Source organism: Lontra canadensis, unplaced genomic scaffold, assembly GCF_010015895.1.
Source record: "Lontra canadensis isolate GAN:19392208 unplaced genomic scaffold, GSC_riverotter_1.0 scaffold12, whole genome shotgun sequence".
NCBI lineage: Eukaryota > Metazoa > Chordata > Mammalia > Carnivora > Mustelidae > Lontra > Lontra canadensis.
Window position 1 is genome coordinate 19,780,066 of NW_022631006.1, and position 24,262 is coordinate 19,804,327.

The 24,262-nt window shown below is 38.8% G+C and overlaps 2 protein-coding genes across 2 annotated transcripts in view; both read right to left on the reverse strand.

The window, feature by feature from the left end:
• The window catches only part of RAD51 (RAD51 recombinase), a 34,253-nt gene extending 27,786 nt beyond the window's left edge, over positions 1 to 6,467 (reverse strand). The window contains exons 1-2 of the mRNA XM_032856832.1: positions 6,249 to 6,467; positions 39 to 141 (exon numbers count right to left, since the gene is read on the reverse strand). Of these exons, the coding sequence (XP_032712723.1) occupies positions 39 to 125 (87 nt within the window). The 5' untranslated portion in view covers positions 126 to 141; positions 6,249 to 6,467. The remainder of the gene's footprint in view (positions 1 to 38; positions 142 to 6,248) is intronic.
• An 8,099-nt stretch (positions 6,468 to 14,566) lies between these two features.
• The window catches only part of KNL1 (kinetochore scaffold 1), a 72,584-nt gene continuing 62,888 nt past the window's right edge, over positions 14,567 to 24,262 (reverse strand). Inside the window, exons 18-26 of the mRNA XM_032856833.1 lie at positions 23,531 to 23,608; positions 23,129 to 23,168; positions 22,122 to 22,223; positions 21,547 to 21,647; positions 18,091 to 18,159; positions 16,942 to 17,051; positions 16,591 to 16,709; positions 15,571 to 15,693; positions 14,567 to 14,815 (exon numbers count right to left, since the gene is read on the reverse strand). Of these exons, the coding sequence (XP_032712724.1) occupies positions 14,701 to 14,815; positions 15,571 to 15,693; positions 16,591 to 16,709; positions 16,942 to 17,051; positions 18,091 to 18,159; positions 21,547 to 21,647; positions 22,122 to 22,223; positions 23,129 to 23,168; positions 23,531 to 23,608 (857 nt within the window). The 3' untranslated portion in view covers positions 14,567 to 14,700. The remainder of the gene's footprint in view (positions 14,816 to 15,570; positions 15,694 to 16,590; positions 16,710 to 16,941; positions 17,052 to 18,090; positions 18,160 to 21,546; positions 21,648 to 22,121; positions 22,224 to 23,128; positions 23,169 to 23,530; positions 23,609 to 24,262) is intronic.

Consider the following 24,262-nt stretch of genomic DNA (forward strand, 5'->3'; position numbering starts at 1 on the left):
TAGCATTATAATTCTAAAATTAACAACTAAGCACATACCTCTAACCGTGAAATAGGTTGTGGGCCAAAGCTTTCTTCTTCCACTGAAGTATCTGCATTTGCTTCAAGCTGCATTTGCATAGCCATTACTCAGCATTCAATACTGAAAAATACAGATGGCCAGAAAAAGTACAGAGCTGCAAAGTTCTTTTTGAAATAAATCTCTGAAGAATTACTTGTTAGTCTTTTGGTCTAATCACTGATCTACCCATGGCAGGAAAAAAGAACATATCTTACCAGCTTCCCCTTCCACTAGATAGTTTTTTTTTTTTTTTTTGAAGACTTTACTTATTTATTTATTTGTTAGAGAGAGAGAGAGAGAGAGAGAGAACACAAGCAGGCAGAGTGGCAGGCAGAGGCAGAGTGAGAAGCAGGCTCCATGCTGAGAAAGAAGCCCGCTGTGGGACTCGATCCCAGGACTCTCGGATCAGGACCTGAGCCAAAGGTAGCGGCTTAAACAACTGAGTCACCCAGGGGTCCCTCCACCTAACTAGTTCTATCAGATATAGCTTAGGAAGAGCCAGGACTAGTGTGCTTCTTAAAGATGTACAGCTTAACTAGACCAACTATGTCCCCAGTTCCCCTGCTTCACATTCCTTGAGGGTAGGGGCCAAGTTATTTATTTGTGTACAATTTGTGTACACCCATGATACATTAAATGTTAGGTGTTTGGCAAGTATTTGGTAAACCAAAGTGGACTTTCAAGACTCTACTTAAAATTTGAAAAACAAAAAACAAAAAAACCTGGTGAAAGTTTGTTAAACTATTTCAATTTTATTGTTCCCTTCAAGCAAGTAGGGTTTGGGGGTGGTGGGAGAGGAGTGAAATGAAAGTACAGAATGACTGCCCATAAGCCTCTACTCCTGATAAGGCAGTAGATTGAGATGAAAGTACTTTTCATCTCAGCCAAGGATCATAGCTTGTAGTCACATATTCTGCTTCCAATAGGAATGTGTGAAATTTAGGGCGCCTGAGTGGCTCAGTTGGTTAAGCGCCTGCCTTCAGCTCAGATCATGATTCCAGAGTCCTAGGATCAAGTCCCACTCAAGCTCCCTGCTCAATGGGGAGTCTACCTCTCTGCCCTTCCCCTGGCTCATGCAGGCATGTGTGCTCTCTCTCTCAAATAAATAAATAATCTTAAAAAAAAAAAAGGCGGGGGAATGTCTAGAATTTAAATATTACCATTTTAATCAATTTCAGACCTCATTGAATGCACAATGAGGGGTGCCTGGGTGGCTCAGTGGGTTAAGCCTCTGCCTTTGGCTCGGGTGATAATCTCAGGGTCCTGGGATCAAGCACTGCATTGGGCCCTGCTCAGCAGGAACTCTGTTTCCCTCCTCCTCTGCCTGCTTCTCTGCCTACTTGTGATTGCTGTCTGTCAAATAAATAAATAAAATCTTTTTTAAAAATGCACAAATGAATAACATTCAAGAACCCTGCTCAGTCTGAAATCCATAGAGCATTAGGCCCATACCTAGTCAGGTTATTATGATAGTTAATATTGCTCAGGTTGAAAGTAATGGAGAACAAAAAATTTTAATTATCTTCAAAGATGTTAGTAAAAGTGAGCAAAACTTTTTTTGGGGGTGGGGAGAGAGAGAATGCAGGGCAGGGGTGAGAGGGTAGTGGTAGAGGAAGAGGGAGAATCTTAAGCAGGCTCTGCGCCTAGTGAGGAGCCCAAGAGGGCTGGATCTCATGATCCTGAGACCATAACCTCAGCCAAACCCAAGAGTCAGACGCTTACCCAACTGGACTACCCTAGCACCCCAAAAGTGAACAAGTCTTAATGTTCACAAGAATAAATGAATTTAAATCACACCAAAACAATCTGAACAATTTAACAATCTGGATAAATTTAACTTAAAGATAACACATGAAATCTTCATTGTTCAAGACTTCACAAAAGAGGTCCATTTTTTCCCTTTTTAAAAAAGTATATTAATTTCAGGTGTACAGCATAGTGCTCTGATAACTCTGTATGTTACGCTATGCTCACCACAAGTGTAGCTACCATCTGTCACCATACAACACAAGACCACTGACTATATTCCCTAAGCTGTACCTTTTACTCCTTTGTTTTTTCTTTTTTTTTTTTTTTGTTTTTACTTTTTTTTTTACTTTGACTTTTACTACTTTGTTCTGTTGCTGGAAGTCTGTGCCTCTCACTCACTTTCACCCATTTTGCCCGTTCCTCTTCCTCCCCCCTGGGAGTTATCAGTTCTCTCTGTATTTATGGGTCTGTTCCTGCTTTCATTTATTTTTGTATTTTTACACTCCACATACAAATGAAATCATATGGTTTTTGTCTTTCTCTGTATGACTTATTTCACTTAGTACACTACCTCTAGGTCCCTGCATATTGTTGGAAATGGGAAGATCTCATTCTTTTTAAAGGCTGAGTAATATTCTACTGTATATATTATACATACATAATACATACCTACCATATCTCCTTTATCCATTCATGTATGGATGGACACTTGGGTTGCTTTTGTATCTTGGCTATTGTAAATAATGCTGCAGTAATCATTGGGGAGCTTTTATTTTTTTCAAGTTAATATTTTCATTTTCTTTGAGTAAATACCCTGTAGTGGAATTTTTGGATCACATGGTATTTCTATTTTTAATTTTTTTTTTTTTTTTTAAGATTTTATTTGTTTATTTGGCAGACAGAGATCACAAGTAGGCAGAGAGGCAGGCAGAGAGAGAGGAAGGGAAGCAGGCTCCCTGCTGAGCAGAGAGCCCGATGCGGGACTCGATCCCAGGACCCTGAGATCATGACCTGAGCCGAAGGCAGCGGCCTAACCCACTGAGCCACCCAGGCGCCCCTCTATTTTTAATTTTTTGAGGAACCTCCATACTGTTTTCCATAGCAGCCTCACTAAATGTAAATTAGTGCACCAACAGTTCATGAGGTTTCCTTTATATCCACATTCTCACCAGTCAGGATCCCTTATTTCTTACCTTTTTCATTTTAGCCATTGTGACAGAAGGGAGGTGATACCTCATTGTGGTTCTGGTTTGCAATTCCCTGACGATTAGTGATGTTGAGTACCTTTTCATGTGTCTGTTTGCCATCTGTGTCTTCTTAAGAAATGATCATTTGTTGTTGATTGGTTCAGATGCACATCTCTTAGATAGTTGATTTAACATAATGTGTGTCTATGATAGTGCTAAATATCAGGATCACCTGAATGGAACTTAAATTTTTTTTTTTTTTTTTTTTTTTTTAAATTTTATTTGTTTGACAGAGAGAGAGAGATCACAAGTAGGCAGAGAGGCAGGCAGAGAGAGAGAGAGGGAAGCAGGCTCCCCGCCGAGCAGAGAGCCCCATGCGGGGCTCGATCCCAGGACCCTGAGATCATGACCTGAGCCGAAGGCAGAGGCTTTAACCCACTGAGCCACCCAGGCGCCCCTGAATGGAACTTAAATTTAAACATTTCCCTTCATAAGAGAAACTGGAGGGCTCAGGTCATGATCCCAGGGTATTGGGTTCAAGCCCCGAATCAGGCTCCCTGCTCAGTAGAGAGCCTCCTTCTTCCTCTCCCTCTGTCTGCCGCTCTGCCTAGTTGTGCTCCCTACCCCTCTGTCAAATAAATAAATAAAATATTTAATTAAAAAAATACAAAAAAACCCACATCTCCCTTCATAATCTATGAAGAAGACAGAACTGCAGAGTAATGGAGAAAGGATTGTCTTTTGAATAAACAGTGCTGGGTTGATGGGAGAGCCTTACAGATTAAGAAACCACCCCCTCACTCCACATACAGAAGAACCATCCATTTCCAATTCAATTACAGACCTAAATGTAAGACTTAAAACAAAGCTTTTGGAATATAAGTGAATATCCTCATGACTTTGTATAAAGATTTTTTGAACTGGATACATATAGCAATAATGAAAAAGAAAAGACTGAAAAATTGGACTACATTTAAACTTAGAACTTCTATCAAAAGACACTACTAAGAAAACAAAAAGTCAAACTACAGTATATTTACCATATATACAAACAAGGCTGATAATTAAAATATATAAAAAACTTCAGGGGCACCTGGATGGCTCAGTCAGTTAAGTGTCTGCCTTCAGCTCAGGGCTGGACCCCAAGATCCTGGGATGGGGCCCCACGTCGGGCTCCTTGCTCAGCAGAGAGCCTGCTTCTCCCTTTCCCTCTGCCTGCCACTCTGTCTACTTGTGCTCTCTGTCAAATAAGTAAATAAAATCTTAAAAAAATATTTGTATATTTATAACTTCAAATCAGCAAGAAAGAACAACTCAATAGAAAAACAGAGATCTGGGGCGCCTGGGTGGCTTAGTGGGTTAAGCCTCTGCTTTCTGCTCAGGACATGATCTCAGGGTCCTGGGTTCGAGCCCCGCATCAGGCTCTCCGCTCAGCAGGGAGCCTGCTTCCCCCTCTCTCTGCCTGCCTCTCTGACTACTTGTGATCTCTCTCTCTCTCTCTGTCAAATAAATAAATAAATAAAATCTTAAAACAAAACAAACAAACAAAAAAACCCAGAGATCTGAGCAAGCACTTGAGGATAGAAGATATCTAGTAAACATATGAACCAACAGGGGTGCCTGGGTGGCTCAGTGGATTAAGCCTCTGCCCTTGGCTCAGGTCATGATCCCAGGGTCTTGGGATCAAGCCCCGCATCCGGCTCTCTGCTCATCAGGGAGCCCGCTTCCCCCTCTCTCTGCTTGCCTCTCTGCCTACTTGTGGTCTCAGTCTGTCAAATAAATAAAATCTTAAAAAAAAAAAAAAAGCCAAACAAAGATGAACAATAAACATATGAACCAACAAAGCTCAACCTGATTATCAGGAAAATTAAAACCATGAGGTATTTCTATATGCCACCAAAATAGATAAAATTAAAAAGATCAACAACATCAAGTGTTGGCAAGTATGTGAAACAACTAAACATTCATACACTGCTGGTCTGAATGTAAATTTATACTTTAGAAAACTGGCATTAAATGTAAACTGGGTGGCTCAGTTGGGTAAGCATCTGCCTTCTGCTTGCGTTGTGATCCCAGGGCCCTGGGATACAGTGTCCTTGCTCAGCTGAGAGCCTGATTCTCACTCCCCCTCTGCAGCACCCCCTGCTTATGCTCTCTGACAAATAAATCAAATGTTTAACAAAAGTAAATAAACAAACGTGGAAGTTGAATATAAACAAATGCTACCACCCAGGAATTTCAACACTGTATTACTAACCAACTGAAAAGCAGACACATGTGCACCAAAATATACATAGGAATGTTCTCAGCAGCCTTTCTCCTTTTAAAAGTCAGAAACTAGAAACCACCCAAATGTCCACCATAGGCAGAAAGAATAAGGTCCAATATGGCAACAAAAAGAACTTACTATATATATATATAAAGAACTTACTATATATTACTATATACAAAGATATGTATGAATCTACAAACAGAATGTTGAGCAAGACCAGACACAAAAATATAATTAGTATCACTTATACAAAATTCAAACACAGGCAAATTTAGTCAATGATGTTAGAAGTCAATAGAGCGGTTACCTCTGCAGAGAAAAAGGTTCATACTAGAGTGGGAACAAGGGAAGTTTCTGGGATGCCGACAACATTCTATTTATTGACCTGAGTAGTCATTACATACGTATATTCTCTTTGAAATAATTCAGAGCTGTATACACTTCTGATCTGTGCATCTTCTATACGCATATTACACTACACTTCAGAAGTTAAAAAAAACAACAACGAAACCTGACTGGAGAGGAGTCCCTAGGTATCACGTGAACAGCCTTCCGCATTAGGTAATGAAAACACCTTTGAGGAAACTAGAGGTGGGTACTTGGTAAGCAAAGCACGGAGTAATGGAAAGAGGACTGACCAAAAATCCGGAAACCCTGGCTCTGACATAAACAGCTGTGACATTAAATCGGTACACCTCTCTGGATCTCGGCTTTCTCGCCCCCGCCCATAAAGTGGGTGTTGGAAATGAAGGGTTCTAGGTTCCTCCCAGCTCTGGAGCCTGGAGACCGCTTCAGTTTTCGCCACAGCCAGCTCTGACGGTGGGCTGGGCCCAGGCATGCCCCTGCTCCGCCGCGCCAACTCCGCTTTCTCATGCGGCGCAGAGGGGCGCAGAAGCCGGCGGCCAGACCACGGGCCGGGTCGGGTTAATGCGGGGACGTACCCGACGCAGAAAGGGACCAGGTCTACACCTCACACTCACCTCGGTCCACAGCGCTTCTCACTCGGGCGGGCTGCACGCTCCGACTTCTGTCCGCTGGTCTGGTCCGCGACCGACCCCGGAAGGATTCCAGACGCCCCTCCTTGCTGCTAACTTCTCTACTCCCTTGTTCCGGCCTCCTGCACACAACCCACGCGAGTTTTAGGTCACAACTACGCCCCCCAGGGAGCCTTAGCTCTCCTCAGACGAAGAGTGTCTGGCCGCACAACTCTCCGGCAGCTTTCGGAGATCCCGCCAAATGCTCCGGAAGGGTCACGCAGCGTCAACGTAACGTCTCCCCGCCCTCCTCGGCGCCACAGCCTAGCCCGCCCTACCGCTGCTTGCGAGCGGGAGGTGGGCCCAAGGATCTTGATCTTGCATGATGTCAAGGAGTTCCCTTTTCCGTTTACCCCTAAGAACTAATTCACAATTTGGAAGTCGCCAAAGTCTTCTCTTTCACCGGACCAAGGACTACAACTCCCAAGAGGTAGTGGGGTCGGCCGGACACTCCCAACTCCCAGTATGCACCGCGGGCGCCTGGCGTTTTTAGCGCCTCAGCCCCTCTGCGGAAAAGCCTGGCTTTACATAGGTGTTCTCGATTTGCTTCCAAAGTATCTAAGCCCGTGTTTGCTCTGAGCTTCTGACATCGTCAAATTCCTGCAGCCTGACGTTTTTCAGGTCCCTGGATGTGGTAGAGCCGAGGATGCTCGAGTAGACAGATGAAACTGGAAAACAGAGCTAGTGAAGGGGAGAAAATGCCTGAAATACTAGTCATGTCTTGGTAATTTGCAAGAGATTTGCAAGACTCCAGAGGAAGAAGACATTGATTACCTTCTCATAGTTTTCCTGGAAAGTTTGACCTATGATTCTGGTTTTAAAGGGTGAATGGGGTTTCCTGGGCAAAGAAGAGGAGATGGAGGACATAACCATATAGAACAGTATGGGCATGGAAATTAACGACGTGGTCAAGCCATAGCATTGTCTGATGAGGGAGGAAAAGAGTGCTGGAGGCGCTGATACTGTAAAGTTAACATTTAGTTCAAGTTATGAAGAAAGTTATAACCATGTGTGGAGCTTTAATCTTTATTCTTTAGGTAATGGGGAAATCACTGAAAATTTTTAAGCAGAAGACTCCTATGATCTGTTTATCCCCCACCACTACTTTATCATTGTGGGATGCGTTAAAGTTCATAAAGTTTTTATTCAATCCTCCCACCGTTGTCTTGTGACAATGACAGATTTCAGAAAAGAGCAAAGATAGCAAAAACTGTCAGGAAGCTCTTGCAATATTTTGGACAAGGGATGAAGGCTTGCTTGAGTTAGATCAATGACAGAACAGATTCAGGAAGCATTCTGGAGGCAGACTCAACCTAACAGTAACTATATAAATAGTACCTGGGGATAATTGTAACTGCCATACCAAATATACCCACTTAAAAAAAAAAAAAGATTTGACAGAGAGAAATCAGAAGTAGGCAGACAGGCAGTCAGAGAAAGGGGGAACCAGGTTCCCTGCTGAGCAGAGAGCCTCATTGGGGGGGGGGCATCGATCTTAGGACCCTGAGATCATGACCTCAGTGGAAGGCAGAGGCTTAACCCACTGAGCCACCCAGGCGCCCCCAAATATACCCACTTTTACCTCCCGTTCACACCCTTTCCTTAGAGCATTTGCAAACCCACAGCCCCTCTTGGCTGAATGAAATCACATGTGACTTTGACCTTTCATTAAAATCAAATTCCTGTGACTGTGTGGTTGTCAAACCAGGAAGACTAAGGAATTGAGAGACCAAGAAAGTAGGAGAGAATGAGACAGAAAGTAACAATTTTGAAATCTGTTTTCCAAATCTTTCCAATTTCTTAGGAGCCCAGCAGCACTTACTATTCTCGAGATCTATTAAATACTCCTAAATGCCAATAAATCTCCCTTCCATTTCTTCTGCTTAAACCAGTTTGAGTAGTTTTCCGTTCTTTTCTTCCAAGACAACCCACTAAACATTTGGAAAAAAGACAAACTAGTGTTCTTGCTAACAGTTAAGTTAGCAATCCATATGAATATGTTTAAGTGTGTAGTGGAAAAGTTTTGAATATATCCTAGATTACGTCCGGTGACCTATTTGAAATCTCAAAGAGGTAACCTCTAGTAAAAAAAACTTAATCATGAGAAACCTAACCTTTTGTCTCAAGGATAATAATTTCCTGGCACAGTCAACCTAGAGCATAGTAAGGGAAATCCGGAAGGGAAACCCACTGTCATGTCCAAGTGATCCAATTGAGTAATGCAAGGATGATCCAGTATGGGGAAATCTATTATAATTGACCACTTTAATAGGTCAAGGAGAAACCCATATGGTTAATTTCATTTTGAAAAAGCAATAAAATTCGACATTAATTCCTCATTAATGGGGAAAATGGGAGAAAGGAATCGGATGCTTCCTTAGCATGATCAAGAAAAAAGCAGATACTCCAAACAAGCTGCTTTTGTTTGTTTACTTGTGAAATGTTAGAAATACTTTCATTAAAACCAAGAACTGGGGCTCCTGGTTGGCTCAGTATGAGGAGCACATGACTTAATTTCGGGGCTGTGGGCTGTGAGTTTGAGCTCCATGTTGTGTATAGAGATTACTTATGTAAAAAAGAAACAAAGAAAATTGTCTATTGCCACTATTATTTACTATTGTTTAGGAAATGTCACAGGGTGTAATAATTCAAGATAATAAAAAAAGATGTAAATGTTCAGAAAGATTTACAGATATGATTATATACCTGGATAGTTTAAGGGACAATAAGAAAGTACATTAGTGTAACCAATTATGAAATATAAAAAGATCAGCACTTTATTAAGTCTTAATAACTAATTAGACAATATAATAGAAAAAGATCCCATTCACAGTAGTAACAAAAACCGTAAGTGTCTAGGAACACACTTTTAGAAATGTTCAGGATCATCTTTAAAAAAAAAAAAAAGAAATGTTCAGGATCTTTATGGAAAAATCTCTAAAACCATCTTCCCAGAGAAGGCTCAAAATTATAAAGTTGAAAATTCATCAACATCAATGAATGCACAATAGAAATCGCAATGCAATTCACGGCAATCACCATTAATTGCCTACCCAATAGCCATTGCCCTTTATGGTTAAGAAAACCTAGTATGTGGAAGGATGTTCACTAGCGAGATTTTGGATGACTTTGCCTTCATCTGTATTCTTTTGTATATTATTTGCACTGTCGGTTTGAATTTATCTTGTTTTTATTATGACAATTGAAAAATTGTAACAAAATATAAAATGCCTTGGAATAAGTCTAATAAGTGCACATCCTATATAAAGAAAATTTTAAGATATTAACAAAGGACACAAAACAGAAAAAGTATACTGGTGGAAGACTCATATCTTAAAGATATCAATTGTCGATGAGCTGTTCATTAAATTTAATATAATGTGATTTCAGTACAAATTACATTAAGAGTTTTGGGGAAGAAAACAAGCTAGTTCTTACCTTTATATGATAAAATAAAAAAGCAAGAAGAGCTAGGAAAACCTAAGGGCCTGAAATGACCAGATGTTAAAACATATTATGAAACTGTAATAATTACAGGGCCATCTGGGTGGCTCAGTAGGTTAGGCATCTCACTCTTGATCTTGGCTCAGGTCATAATCTCAGGGCCATGAGATGGAGTCCTGTGTTGGACTCTGTGCTAAGTGTGGAGGCTGCTTAAGATTCTCTCTCTCCCTTTCCCCCTCCCCCTCCCCAACTCTCTCCTCAAAAAAAACAAAAAACAAAAAACCAACCAAAAAAAAACCCTATAAAAATTACAAAGGACTTTTACAATAAGATAGGTCAATAGAACAGAACAGTTTAATTAGTGTCTTAGTTTCCTGTTGCTGCTGTAACAAATTACCACAAATATATGGCTTAAAAAAATGTATCATCTTACAATTCTGGAGATCAGAATTCCTAATGGGTTTCACAGGGCTAAAAGCAAGGTGTTGACAGAATTGTGCCCCTTCTGGAGGTCCTAGGAGAAAATCTGTTCCTTGCCTTTTCCAGTCTCTAGAGGTAGCCAAATTCTTTGGCTCAAGGTCCCTTCCTCCCTCATCAAAGTCAACACTCTGATCTGTTTCCATTATTACATCTCCTTCTCCGACTCTGAACATCCTGCCTTCCTCTTATAAAAAACCTTGTGATTACATTGGGCTTACCCAGCTAATCCAAGATAGTCTCCCCATGCCAAGATCCTTCAAAACCTCTGCAGAGTTCCTACCGCCATGTAAAGTGACATTCCCAGGTTTTGGGATGTGGACATCTGGGTGGGGGGGGCGGGGGTGGTGTCTACTACTTTGCCTACCGCACTCAGATATGAATAGGTAGAGAAATCTAGTATATGATAAAAAAAGCATTCCAAATCAGTGGGAAAATAGCCCATTTATTAAATGGTGCTGGGATAGCCACATAGCCATCTAGAAAAATAAAATAATTTGGATCCTTAACCTTTGTTAGGATAAATTCCCAATCGATTCAAAGACATAAATGTAAAGTATTAAACCATAAAAGTTCTAAGAGAAATCATCGATTTTACATTAGGGAGAATCTAATTATAACATAAACTCAGAAGTCATAAAAGAAAATATTGATACATTTGACTACATATCTTTAAAATTCTAAATGGCAAAACCTATAATAAATAAAGTCAAATAAAACCATAAGTTAGGAGGAAATTTGGCAAACAACTATCACAGTTTCATTTTTTAAAATCTAAATTCAATTAACATGTAACATATTATTGGTTTTAGAGGTAGAGGTTAGTGATTCATCAGTCTAATACCCATTGCTCATTACATTGTGCCCTTTTTTTTTTTTAAGATTTTATTTATTTGACAGACAGAGATCACAAGTAGGCAGAGAAGCAGGCAGAGAGAGAGGGAAACAGGCTCCCTGCTGAGCAGAGAGCCCGATGCAGGTCTTGATCCCAGGACCCTGAGATCATGACCTGAGCTGAAGGCAGAGGCTTTAACCCACTGACCAACCCAGGCACCCCTCATGTGCCCTCTTTAATGTCCATCACCAGTTACCCTATCCCACCATCCCCCTCCTCCCTAGAAACCTTCCAGTTTGTTTCCTAGGATTAAGAGTCTCTTACAGTTTGTCTCTCTCTGATTTCTTCTTGTTTTAACTTTTTCTCTCTTCCCTTATGATCCTGTTTTGTTTCTTAAATTCTACAAATGAGATCATATAACTGTCTTTCTCTGATTATTTCGCTTAGCATAATACCCTCTAGTTCCATTCACATCATTGCAAACGGTAAGGTTTCTTTTTTTGATGGTTGAATAGTATTCCTTTGTGTATATATACCACTTTTTAAAAATTTTATTTTTTGTAAGATTTTATTTATTTGACAGTGAGAGAGAGAACGAGAGAGCACGCGAGTGCATGTGCATAAGCAGCAGGAGCATTAGGCAGGAGAGGGAGAAGCAGGCTCCCCACTGAGCAAGGAGCCCAACTTAGGGCTTGATCCCAGGACTCTGGGATCATGACCTGAGCCAAAGGCAGTTGCTTAACTGAGTCACCCAGGTATCCCAACCATGCACTTTAAAGATTTTATTTGTCAGAGAGAGAGAGAAAGCAAGTGAGCACAAGCAGGGGTAGCAGAAGGCAGAGGGACAAGCAGGCTTCCCACTGAGCGAGGAGCCTGATGTGGGACTCAATCCCAGGGCATGTGATCATGCCCTGAGCCAAAGGCAGATGCCCAACTAACTGAGCCACCCAGGCGTTCCCCAAGCTGTGTATTGTGTACTTTAATAGCTGAATTGTATGATGTCAATTATATTTCAGTGAAGTTTTTTTTTTTTAAAGATTTTATTTATTTATTTGACAGAGAGAGAGAGAGAGAGAGCGAGTGCACAAGCAGGGGGAGTGGCAGCAGAGGGTGAGGGAGGAGCAGGCTCCCCATGGAGCAAGGAGTCCAAAATGGGGCTCGACCCTAAGACCCTGAGATCACGAAGGCAGATGCCTAATAGATGAGTCACCTAGGTGCCCCTCGGTGAAGCTGTTTTAAAAAAAATAAATAAAAAAAAACAACTGAGACTGGGTGGCTCAGTTGGTTAAGCAGCTCAGGTCATGATTCCAGGGTCCTGGAATTGAGCCCCACATTGGGCTCCCTGCTCAGCAGAGAGCCTGCTTCTCTCTCTCCCTCTGCTGCCACTCTGCTTACTTGTGCTCTCTCCCTATCTCTTTGTCAAATAAATGAATAAAATCTTAAAAAAAAAAAAAAGAAAAAGGAAGAAAAGGATAAAAACTACAACACAGAATACTGGTCCCCACCCTTAGTGTTTCTGATTCAGCAGGTTTGGGGTGAAGCTGACACTACTAGTCTAGGGACTAGGTTTTGAGAACCACTCCATTAGCCCATAGAAATGATAGTTTCAGGGAAATGAACCATGAGAGACTATGGACTCTGAAAAATAATCTGAGGGTTTTGAAGGGTGGGGGGTGGGAGGTTGGATGAGCCTGGTGGTGGGTATTACGGAGGGCACGTATTATATGGAGTGCAGTGTGGTGCATAAACAATGAATTCTGATACACTAAAAAGAAATTTAAAAAATTTTTAAAATTAAAAAAAAAAAAAAAAGAAAGGATAGTTTCCTGAGGAACTTCAAATAGTTTTCTTTTACTGTCTTTCAGAGACATAGACATAGGGATAACTGTGGTTTGTATCGGTTCTTATACTCAGGTCCTGACATATTTTAATCTTATCTCAGTTTTCAAATAAGTGGGTGTTTCTAGAAGGAGCTTTCTTTGGTATATCTTCAAATGTTTATTGAATACATGGTAAAAAACAAAGAACAAAAAACCTCTTCATTTCATAAAGAGACACTGCTTAAAAAGATTTCCTATAATAAACTTATTTTAATAGTGCAAAAACCAACCTGCTTCTAAACAGTGAAGGAACAACTTCCAAAAAATTTTATAAAAATAGCCAATCCTTTGAACAAATACAAATGCAAATAATTAAGTAAATATTACAATTATGTGGCAAACTCAGGAAGCAGAGACCATAATTACAAGCCAAATCATTCCTGGAGTTGGTCCATACCAGGTTACCAAAATACATAAAACAAAACTTCTACTTTTCAGGTTTACAGAAAAGAAATGAAACAACTCCATTAAGAAAACTAATTTAAATTTCATGGAAAACAGACGATATTGGGGACTTTAAAAGTTTTTCAAGAAGTTCATGGAAATGAAGAACATCTACATCTTGATTTTTATGGAAAATAAATTTTATGTTGACTTTTGAAGCTTAAAAGACCATGTGATCTTCTTGACCAAAGGCTCAGAAGTAAAAGCCAATTCAAGAGCGAAGATAATATTCATGGGACCTATAGGACTTTAACCTGATCCTAAAGTATAAAGCAAAATGTTAAGATGAATTAGTTTAAAAATGCAAATATACTTTAGAATTAGATATTAAAGAAACAAAATTTATCATGATTAGTATTTGAATAAAGTTTGGGTTAAAGTTTTCTCGTATTTATCTCAAAGATAATACTGATCATTCAGTATCAGTGAATATGCTTATATTTGTGTATGGCTTGAGAAACAAATACTCACATTAAATTCATTACTACTGCCAGAAATTGACAAAACTGGTAGCTTCAAATGTGATATTGTTTGAAGTACCATTATTTAATAGAAAGAGACTGAGAATCTTGGTGTAAAGCATCCTTCAGAAAGATGGAAACTGCCCAGAGAGAAGAGTATCTCTCTATACAGCTCTACATATTTCTATATATATCTCCTTGCTACATCAAAAATATAAAAAAAAATTTTTACATATATGTACTAAGCCACAATGAATTAACTTTCTCTACAAAACTATACATAAGAAAACATTAATAGACATTATATAATAAAAGAAGGCAACGTCCTCAAGAAAAGATGGCAACCATTTGAATAGCTGAGGGCTATTGCTTTTTCTTAACATTTCTGGAATGGAGAAAAAAAGGATGAATAGTTTGTAGACAGATATATCTCTATTCCAGAAATATCTGGTAGACAGAAGCCAGGCAACTTAAAAATCATAGTTCTGTATATGAGGAAATGGTTAATGTTTTTGTCACTGGTGACAGCTCTTCTTATACTTAAGTTACTTCTCAGGGCTTGTTCTATAGCAGAGAGCACAACTTTAATTAGAAGAAATTTTCCCTAAGTGTTCTACTATTTAAACCTCTTGTAAAAAGATTGGCAGTTTGATAATATGCTGTTTGAGGTGATCCATCATTCCTGACTGCAGAGATTTAAAAACTAAGCATACAAATTAACTATAACGTCATGAGAAGGAATTTTACTAGGCTTCTTTCTAGGACCTAAAGACAAAAATTAAACAGAGATAGATAAGCTGACATAATATCATTATGAAGTGCACTGTGCTTGGCTCTCGTAGCTATAGTCCATGCGTCTAGTGGTAGAAATGGCAGTCCTGAAGCAGATCTTGGTAAATTTGCTTGACTACATTCTTTAGGTAGTTGTCCTCCAGTGGCACTTTAGATAGAACTGCAGTGATTTCATCTTGGCTGGAAAGAACAAAAGTTTCATTAATTTTTCTGGAAACTTACCTCCATTTCATTGGAATTCATGTTTTTGGGTATGGTCTCTGAGTCTCTTAGAAAGCACAGATAGGCATTTCTAGAAATAGCCTGTCCAACAGGAACTGAGATTCCAAAAACAAGGCCTAAGAGCAATCCTTTATGAACTGTGAAGTATCTTGACTTAGCTAAAAATATCAACTGTTGGGGCGATGGATTTGAGGTGGGTGTATTCTAAACTCTACCATCTTAAAAACTGTCAGCAGTGTGTCTAAAAAGTCACAAAATATATAGTCAGAATGAAATATTATTATATCTGGTTACAAAAGCATTATGATTACACAACTTTTTAAGTGATTATTAAGTGATTACGTGATTATTCTGTTTCTAAGTCCATAGAAGTTATTTATATATGATCTAGGCTAAGCTTATGCCCATTTTTTTCCCTTCTTCATTCCTGTTTTAGGTTAAGAGTATTCAAAAAGTAGAGCAAGTATAAAAGAATAGACCAATGATCTCCAGCATCCACTGGAACTAGAAATGAAGGCCACGGACTTTAAGTGAACAAATTTTTCAAAATGAAGTCAGAGAGAAGTGACAATTGGCACTCACTATGGATTATCCATTACTGGTATATCCAGTAATGGTATACATTATTTCTGACCATTTTGAGAGCTCCTTCAAATGATATAACATAGGTAAAAAAGTATTCAGGAGCCCTATCCTGCTGGCCCTTTACTTACCCAATGTTTCCAAGGTGATTTTGAATGGAGAAAGGTAATGGGACAGTTGGAAAATGGACTGAGAGAGGCAAAGTTATCTCAAATTTTGCAAATGCTGTAGAGCTGGAGAATAAAAGTCTCAATCTATAAAAGACAAGATCCTCAATTAAAAATACAAAACAAAAACAGAGTGAAACAAATACATTTTCCTTTTATACTCGTATGTGAAACTTAGATGGTACATTATTTACTTGTCCTTATTAAATGGACAGTGGGTAAAAAATCTGGAACAGGGGCACCTGGGTGGCTCAGTGGGTTAAGGCCTCTGCCTTCGGCTCAGGTCATGATCCCAGGGACCTGGGATCGAGCCCCACATCGGGCTTTCTGCTCAGTGGGGAGCCTGCTTCCCTTCCTCTCTCTCTGCCTGCCTCTCTGCCTACTCGTGATCTGTCATATAAATAAATAAAATCTTAAAAAAAAAAATCTGGAACAAAGATTATTATTACTAGTATCATTTTCATTGTTGGCCATAAAACTCAATAAATCATTTTTAATACATTTTTTACTCATTATTTACTGTTACAGGTTGACCTATGTTCCCTCCTGCCATCCATGTTGAAGCCCTCACCTCCAGTATCTCAGAATGTGACCTTATTTTGAAAATAAGGTAATTGAAGATTTAATTAGTTAAGATGAGGTCTTACTGGAGTGAGATGGTGTCCTAACCCAAAATGATTGGTGTCCTTATAAAAAGGGGACACTTGGACACAAACATGCACACAGGAAGCACATCATGTGAAGATGAAAGCAGATACTGGGATTATGTATTTAAAGCCAAGGTATGCCAGCAAATCACTAGAACATAGGAGACAGTCATGGAATAGACTCTCCCTCACAGCTCCTCGGAAAGAACCAACCTTGCTAAGTTCTTGATCTCAGACTTCTAGCCTCCAGAACTGTGAAACAATAAACTGTGGGTTGTTTAAGCCACTCAATTTGTAGTACTTTGTTATGGCAGCCCTGGGGAACTAATATACTTACTCAGTATTAGTCACATCTATGTTCATTAGGTTATAATTTGGTCCCCATCTCTTTAAAAACTCAATTTCCTCTCCAAGGAGTCTACAATGGCTCACTACCAGTGAGAATTCTTGAAGCATCTAGGAAAAATTGGGGGGAAAATTATGAATACATTTCAATTTTTAATGGCTTTTTTAGACCGCTCGGCCATGCTACCACTTCCTTTAGTGGCTCTTTTATAAAGAATCTCCTGAAGTTAAACAATTAATATTTTTATAGTTTCAGGATCTAATGTTATATACTTAACATTTCCGTTCTGTTTTTTGGGACAGATAACATAATTTTCCTTCCAAATATTTCAATCAGATTTACCTTAGGTACTTGATGCTGTGTTGTACATTTCTTCTTCCAGGATTCCTGTTCCTCAATGTACTGGAAAATAAGCTTATGAACTAAACGGGAAGAAGGAGGAGCTTGATCCTCTGAGGAAGGAAAAAAACAAATCAAAACAGGGTATTACTTATTTTCAAATATCTTATACACATAAGCTAGAAATACCTTCAAACTACTAGGTATTTAAGTATCCTCTCCGTTTTATTTTCAAGCACATAAATCAATATGTATATATAGTGAACATAGACTTTTTTTTTTTTTTTTAAAGATTTTATTTATTTGACAGAGCACAAGCAGGGGATTGGAAGAAGGAGAAGCAGGCTCTCCACTGAGCAAGGAGCCCGATGCAGGACTCAGTCCCAGGACCCTGCGATCATGACCTGAGCCAAAGGCAGATGCTTAACCAACTGAGCCACCCAGGTGTCCCACAGACATTCTTATAAAAACTCAAGCCTTTATCATATATGGAATAGAACTTGCTTAAAACCATAAGTTTAAATATAACGCAAATGAGTTTAAATCCTGACTCTCCTTACAACCTGAGGGATCCTAAACACGCTTCTTTTGAGCTATAGTTGCCCATTTATAAAACAAGGAATACTTACTTCAAAGTGTTGTTATAAGTAATACAACTGCTTGATATAGAATAAGTACTCAGAATGGTAATTTTTGAATTATGGAAATAGTTATCATTAATCATTGCTTAAAATCTAGTAATATTTTAAAAAATAGTTTCTTTAAAATCCTACCCAACATTTAGAACATTATCCAAGAAATTTTATGTCTAGTACACTTTTTTTTTTAATAAAAGATTTTATTTATTTATTTGACGACAGAGATCACAAGTAGGCAGAGAAGCAGGCAGAGAGAGAGGAGGAAGCAGGCTCCCCGCTGAGCAGAGAGCCTGATGTGGGGCTGGATCCCAGGACCCTGGGATCATGACCTGAGCCAAAAGCAGAGCCTTTAACCCACTGAGCCACCCAGGCGCCCCTCTAGTACACATTTCTAAGGACAAATTATTATTATTATTATTATTTATGTTTACTTTGTATATGAAAGAGTTCTCAAGGAGCAAATTATACTTGTAAATATTCAACACATTTTTAGTGGATAAGTGTTTGAACTTACCATCCAACAGAGATTGAAAATTCAGGTCAACAATCTTCCTATAAGCTTTGTCCAGGAAAGGGAGACCAACTAGAAAGAACCAGAATAAGAGTAGCACTGTTTGTTTGTTTGTTTACTAATTTACTTATTTGAGAGAGAGAGTATACACCTATACAAGCCAGGGAGGGGTAGGGGAGAAGGAGGAGTAAAGGGAGGGAGGGACAAGTAGAGGCCATGCTGAGTGCAGAGCCCCACACAGGGCTGTATCTCATGACCTGAGCTGAAATCGAATGGGATGCTTAACTGACTGAGCCACCCAGATACCCCATTATTTCTTTTTATTTTCTGATTTTAAGCCACATACGACTCAGTACTTTAGAATCCTACTCTTTCTGGGTAGCAGGTTTTTTTTTTCTTATATAGGCAGTTAAAGATGTGTCTTTTTTTTTTTTTTTTAAGATTTTATTTAAGAATGAGAGTGTGTGCGCGCATGAGTAGGGTAAGGGGAAGAGAGAGGGAGATCCAGGCTCTCTGCTGAGCAGGGGGCCCGACGTAAGGCTCAATCCTAAGATCCCGAGACCAGGACCTGAGCCAAAGGCAGATGCCTAAGCAACTAGGCCACCCAGGTTCTCCTAAAGGTGTATCCTTGAATCATATTATTCTTTGGTAAGAATAATGGTAAAGGCTCCCCTGAGATTGCTGAACTACATTTACTGGCAAGTCTTTGAAGGAAATTTAAGGTGTAGTACATTTATTGTAAATTTAGCAAGGCCTCCTCCTTGATTCCTAACTTTTGTGCAAAGATACTATTTTCAGGCACCATATAAAAAAATGACTATGATCTCTTCATACTGACTCTCTTTTTACAAATACAGTGAAAATGATTTATGCTTTTAGCATTAGGGTAATGAGTAGCCAGGAGAGCTTTCCTCTTCCAAATTCTAGAGTTATCGCCTGTCTCTCAAATTTGGATTCTTTTGACTTTGTTGAATATCTTCTATGTGTTAGGCACTGAGGATATGATAATGAGACAAACAGACAATCAATTTATATTATCAAAAAGCTTATACCTCGGGTGGATACACAGATAATTACACTAATAAACACCAAAAACTACAATCAGTGATAAGCACTATTAAGGAAAACTACAGGAAGCAATGAGAATATATAGAATAAGAGGGCAAATAGTAGAGGGAGTGGGTAAAAGGAGAGTCAGGGAAAACTTTCTTGCAGAAGTGGTAACTGAGTTGAGCTCTTAAGGATTATTAACAGAAATTTATTTAGTGAAAAGGGAGTACCATGGTCTGAATGTTTGTGTCCCCCATCATATTTTACATATTGAAATCTTAATTCTCCCTGTGATAGTATTAGGAGATGGACATTTGGAAGGCATTTATTAGGTCATGAGGGCAGAGCCCTCATGAATGAGATTAATGCTGTAATAACTGAGACCCTAAACAGCTTGGTCTTCTAGTATGTTAGGATACAATGAGAAGTCTGCAACCTGGAAGAAGACTCTCACCTGACCATGCTGACACCCTGATCTTGGACTTCCAGCTTCCAGAAATATAAGAAATGAATTTCAGTTGTTCAATAACTACCCAGTTGATGGCATTTTTGTTATAGCAGTTCAAATGGACAAAGATAAGTAAGTGAAAGGGCATCCAGGCATAAAAAAACATCATCATGAAGGTCCTGAGGTAGGATGGAACATGGCTGAGCATGAAGAGATCAGGATCTTATAAAGAAATGAAAGAGGAGCACCTGGCTGGCTCAGTAGAACGAGCATTACTCTTAACCTCAGGGTCATAAGTTAAGGCCCCACATTGGGTGTAGAGTCTACTTAGAAAAAAAAAAAAAGGAAATAAAAAGGAAATGAAAGAAATCGATGTGCCAAAGTGCAGAGAATAGTTTAATGAGGCAGGAAAAGGAGGAAAAATTTAAATCATGTAAGATATTATAGGCCATAACAAATATTTTGATCATTAGTCTAAGAATATTAGGTGCACGATCAGCAATCACCATGATCACCAAAGCTACAGGAAGGAAGATGAATTGGAGAGGAAAAGGTGAGGATTCAGAAAGGCCAGCTGGAATGTTATTGTAGCCATTTTGTTAGAGATGACTATTGACAGGAAACAAAGAAATGTGGGTCAGTATTAAGAAATTAAAATCACTAAGTCTTACTGATGATTAGATATGTCTGATAAGAGATAAAGAGATATAGAGTGATTCCTAAGGCCTATTTTTTGTTTGTTTATTTATTTATTTATTTATTTTTAAAGTAGGCTCCACATTCAATGTTGGGCTTGAACTCATGAACCTGAGATCAAAAGTTGCATGCTCTACTGACTGAGTCAGCCAGATACCTCTAATTCCTAAGTTTAATTTTGGACCTGGACTGAAGTTGATGGTATTATTATTAAGATTTTATTATTATTATTAGTAGTAGTAGCAGTAGTTTATTATTTTTAAATTTTTATTATATATTATTTTGAAAGATTTTATAGATTTATATACTTGGGAGAGAGAGAGAGAGCATGAGTAGGGAAGGAGCAGAGTGAGAGGGACAAGCTGACTCTGTGTTGAACACAGAGCCTGATCCCAGGACCCTGAGATCATGACCTGAGCTGAAACCAAGAGTCGGATGCTCAACCAACTGAGCTACCCAAGTGCCTCAATGGTATTCCTTGAGAAAAGGAACTTTTAAGGAGCATCATGTATGCAGGCTGGGAGACTGTGAAGTTTGGTTGGCCATGCTGAAACTGTTTCAGAGAAAAGACAAAAAGACACTGATAGGAGACTCTCAACAAAATAGCTAGAACTCTGTCCAGGCACCATAAAGTGATTCTACCTATTTTGATAAGCCTGCCAAACACAGAACTTCCAATTAACTTTTTAGGTTAACTTAAGTACAAAAAAAAGTTAAGAGTCACCAGCCATTAGAGTAAATCCGCTATCACAAAGCACAGATGGAGAAAAGGAACTCAGAAAAAGAGACGCAAATAGCATGTTGACCCATTATTTGGATATGTAAAATTTCTATCATCTAATGTAATCCAATGAAGGTCAACTTTCACTAGCTGAATTTTTATTTTATTCCTTATCTAACAAAATTTTATTATCAGAAATTAAAGTGATCACCTTTTCTAAGATTTTCAGCAGCACTTTCATTATGTCAATAGTTATTATATTAAAATAAAGATTGGACTCTTTAGTGAGTTTGCCATACATTTTCTTTTTTTAAAGATTTTATTTTTTTATTTGACAGACAGAGATCACGAGTAGGCAGAGAGGCAGGCAGAGAGAAAGAGGAGGAAGCAGGCTCCCTGCGGAGCAGAGAGCCCGATGCGGGACTCGATCCCAGAACCCTGAGATCATGACCTGAGCTGAAGGCAGAGGCTTAACCCACTGAGCCATCCAGGCACCCTGCCATACATTTTCATGCAGAGGAATTATCTTACTTTTGCTACTCACCTACTGTCTCTCCAAAGGTGATGGTAAGTTCTATTGTGTCATAAAGGAAGGTGAATACAGCTTGATCATCACTCCACTCAATGACTTCCCACTCAGACAAGCTGGAGAGGAAGAAAGAGAGACAAAGAATTTTTCTCTGATGTAGAAGAGAAGAGTTAACTTCTGATACCATGTTAACTGTACCAGAAATAGCTGCTGAAGTTTTCTACTGGCTTGGGAGACAATCAGTATTTTTGTTTTAAATATTTTATTCATATATTTGACAGAGACACAGTGAGAGAGGGAATACAAGCAGGGGGAGTGGGAGACAGAGAAGCAGGCTTCCTGCTGAGCAGGGAGCCTGATGCAGGGCTCCATCCCAGCACCCTGGGATCATGACCTGAGCTGAAGGCAGAGGCTTAACCCACTGAGCCACTATACTTGATGTTGGGTACATGACTCTTTTTCAGAATGTATAGTATTATAAGTTAAAACAGAGATACATATTACAAACACATGTCAATTGCTGTAATAGATTTAGACAACTACAAAGGCACAGGATAAAACACAAACTAATGACACCTACTTTTCCTTACCTCAACTGATCCAGTAGCTTTTCAGTTCTATCTGTTTGTTTTTGTACAAAGTCTATTTGAGCAAGGGTCTGTTCTTTCTGTGCTTCCAGTTCTAAAAGATTTCTGCAAATCAAAGTAGGTATTCAGAGTGAGATAAGTCTATTGTCACAATTTGGACTCCATTAAAATAAAGGATTATTTTAGTCAAAAAGTCACATGCTAGACAGCTCCCCACTGAAGTGAATGGCATCCATTTTTGTTTTCTTAGGCTTCTTTCATCCTTCCTTCCTTCCTTCCTTTCTTTCTTTGATAAGCATTAATCTAGAAATGTGGGTCTAATTAGGAAAGGCTTAAGTCAATGGTTCTCAAAATTAGGATCCATGAAGGCATCCTTGAAGGTTTGCATATTCTTTAAGATTATTAAAATTTACTCTTTGTTTTGATGATAAAATATAACCATAATGTAGGTCATAAGAATGCCCACCTTAAAACTAGACATGCCATAATTTTGATGCCCGTGATTGGCTTTTTTAGTTTATTAGCGCTAAATAGAACTTATACCTTGTTAGTCATTTTGCTAGTATTAATTTTCGCCAAACATTATCAACTGTCAAGTTAATGTTGTCAGTTGGAATTTTATTAGTTTGTCATTATTTATATTTGGTTCACTTTAGTCTTATAGTTAAATGAGATCCATAACAATAAGAAAAATATACCTCATTTTATACTTATAATTAAGTATATTATAAAAGTAAAATATAAAAACAGCTTAATGCTAGGTTAATTTTCTTTGAAAGGATCCTGATATTATTCAAGCTTGAGAAGTACTACCTTGGATTAACACTCTATAAACAGTAAGGGCTTAGAAAATGTTGTCAACTAAGATGGATCAAGTTCAAGGTGGAGCAGAAGCCCTGAGTCAGTCTTAAGTCAATACTCATGTGCCTCATCTCCTCAGTTTTTGGAGGTAGAAGTCATTCAGTCATGCAAAGTTTAGCTTATTTTTTAACATTCCAATGAAGGCTGACCTTTGAAGCTCTTCTTCTTCAGTTTTCAGCTGTTCCAGTTCTTTAGAAAGAAAACAAAACAAATTTATCAGAATGGACACATTAAAATGTTGCTACAAAAATCATCTGTTCTACTGAAAATTCTGTATCATTTAATCTCACCTAAATAGATTGTTTTTTCCCCCTTTACTTCCTTAATTAATTCAGTTACCTTTCTTTTCTTTTTTAAAGATTTTATGTATTTATCTGAGAAAGAGAAAGAAAGAAAGAAAGAGGAGGAGCAGAGGGAGAGGGACAAGCAAACTCCACACTGAGTGCAGAGCCTGATTCAGGGCTTGATCTTATGACCATGAGATTAAGATGAGCCAAAATCAGGAACTGGGTGCTCAAACAACTGAGCTACCCAGACACCCCTTCAGTTACCTTTCTCTGCAGCTCTCATTTCAGAATCCCATTCTTCCATAGGACTGTATTTCTCTCCATCCTCCAAATTCTTAGTTTCTAAGTAGGCAATGTGCATTAGAATATCTCAGTCAAAAATAACCAGAGATGAGAAAAAAAAAAGATGGTCCCAAAATGAAGAGTTAACAATATTTTATGAGCGCTCATCATTCCCCATCTTCCTCACCAATAAAGCACTGAGCTATAATTATAATTTCATACAAAGACTCGCTTCTCGTGGCCGACAAGTGAACTTCAAGCTGTACAGCAATGATCTCCAACAGCAACTTCTCAGGGGCCACTTTGAGGTGGAAATCGTTTAAATATAATTTGCATACGTCAAAGTTATTGTTAGGCAATCCCATGGACAAGAAGCAGGAACAGATACACATATACAAAAACATGAATGCACATTTTAAAATTTTAATTTGCTTTTGAAAACTTAAAACCTCATCCTTAAAATCCCTTTCCCTTCCCAGATCCAAACTGAATTTAGATTTTTATATCAGAAACAAAACTTCTTTTTAAAGATTTTTTTATTTATTTGACCGAGTGTGTGTGTGTGTGTGTGTGTGTGTGTGTGTGTGCACAAGCAGGGGGAGCAGCAGAGGGAGAGGGAGAAGCAGGAACCCAATGTGGGGCTCGATCCCAGGTTAAAGGCAGCCACTTAACTAACTGAGCCACCCAGGCACTCCTGTTCTTTTTAATTCTTCC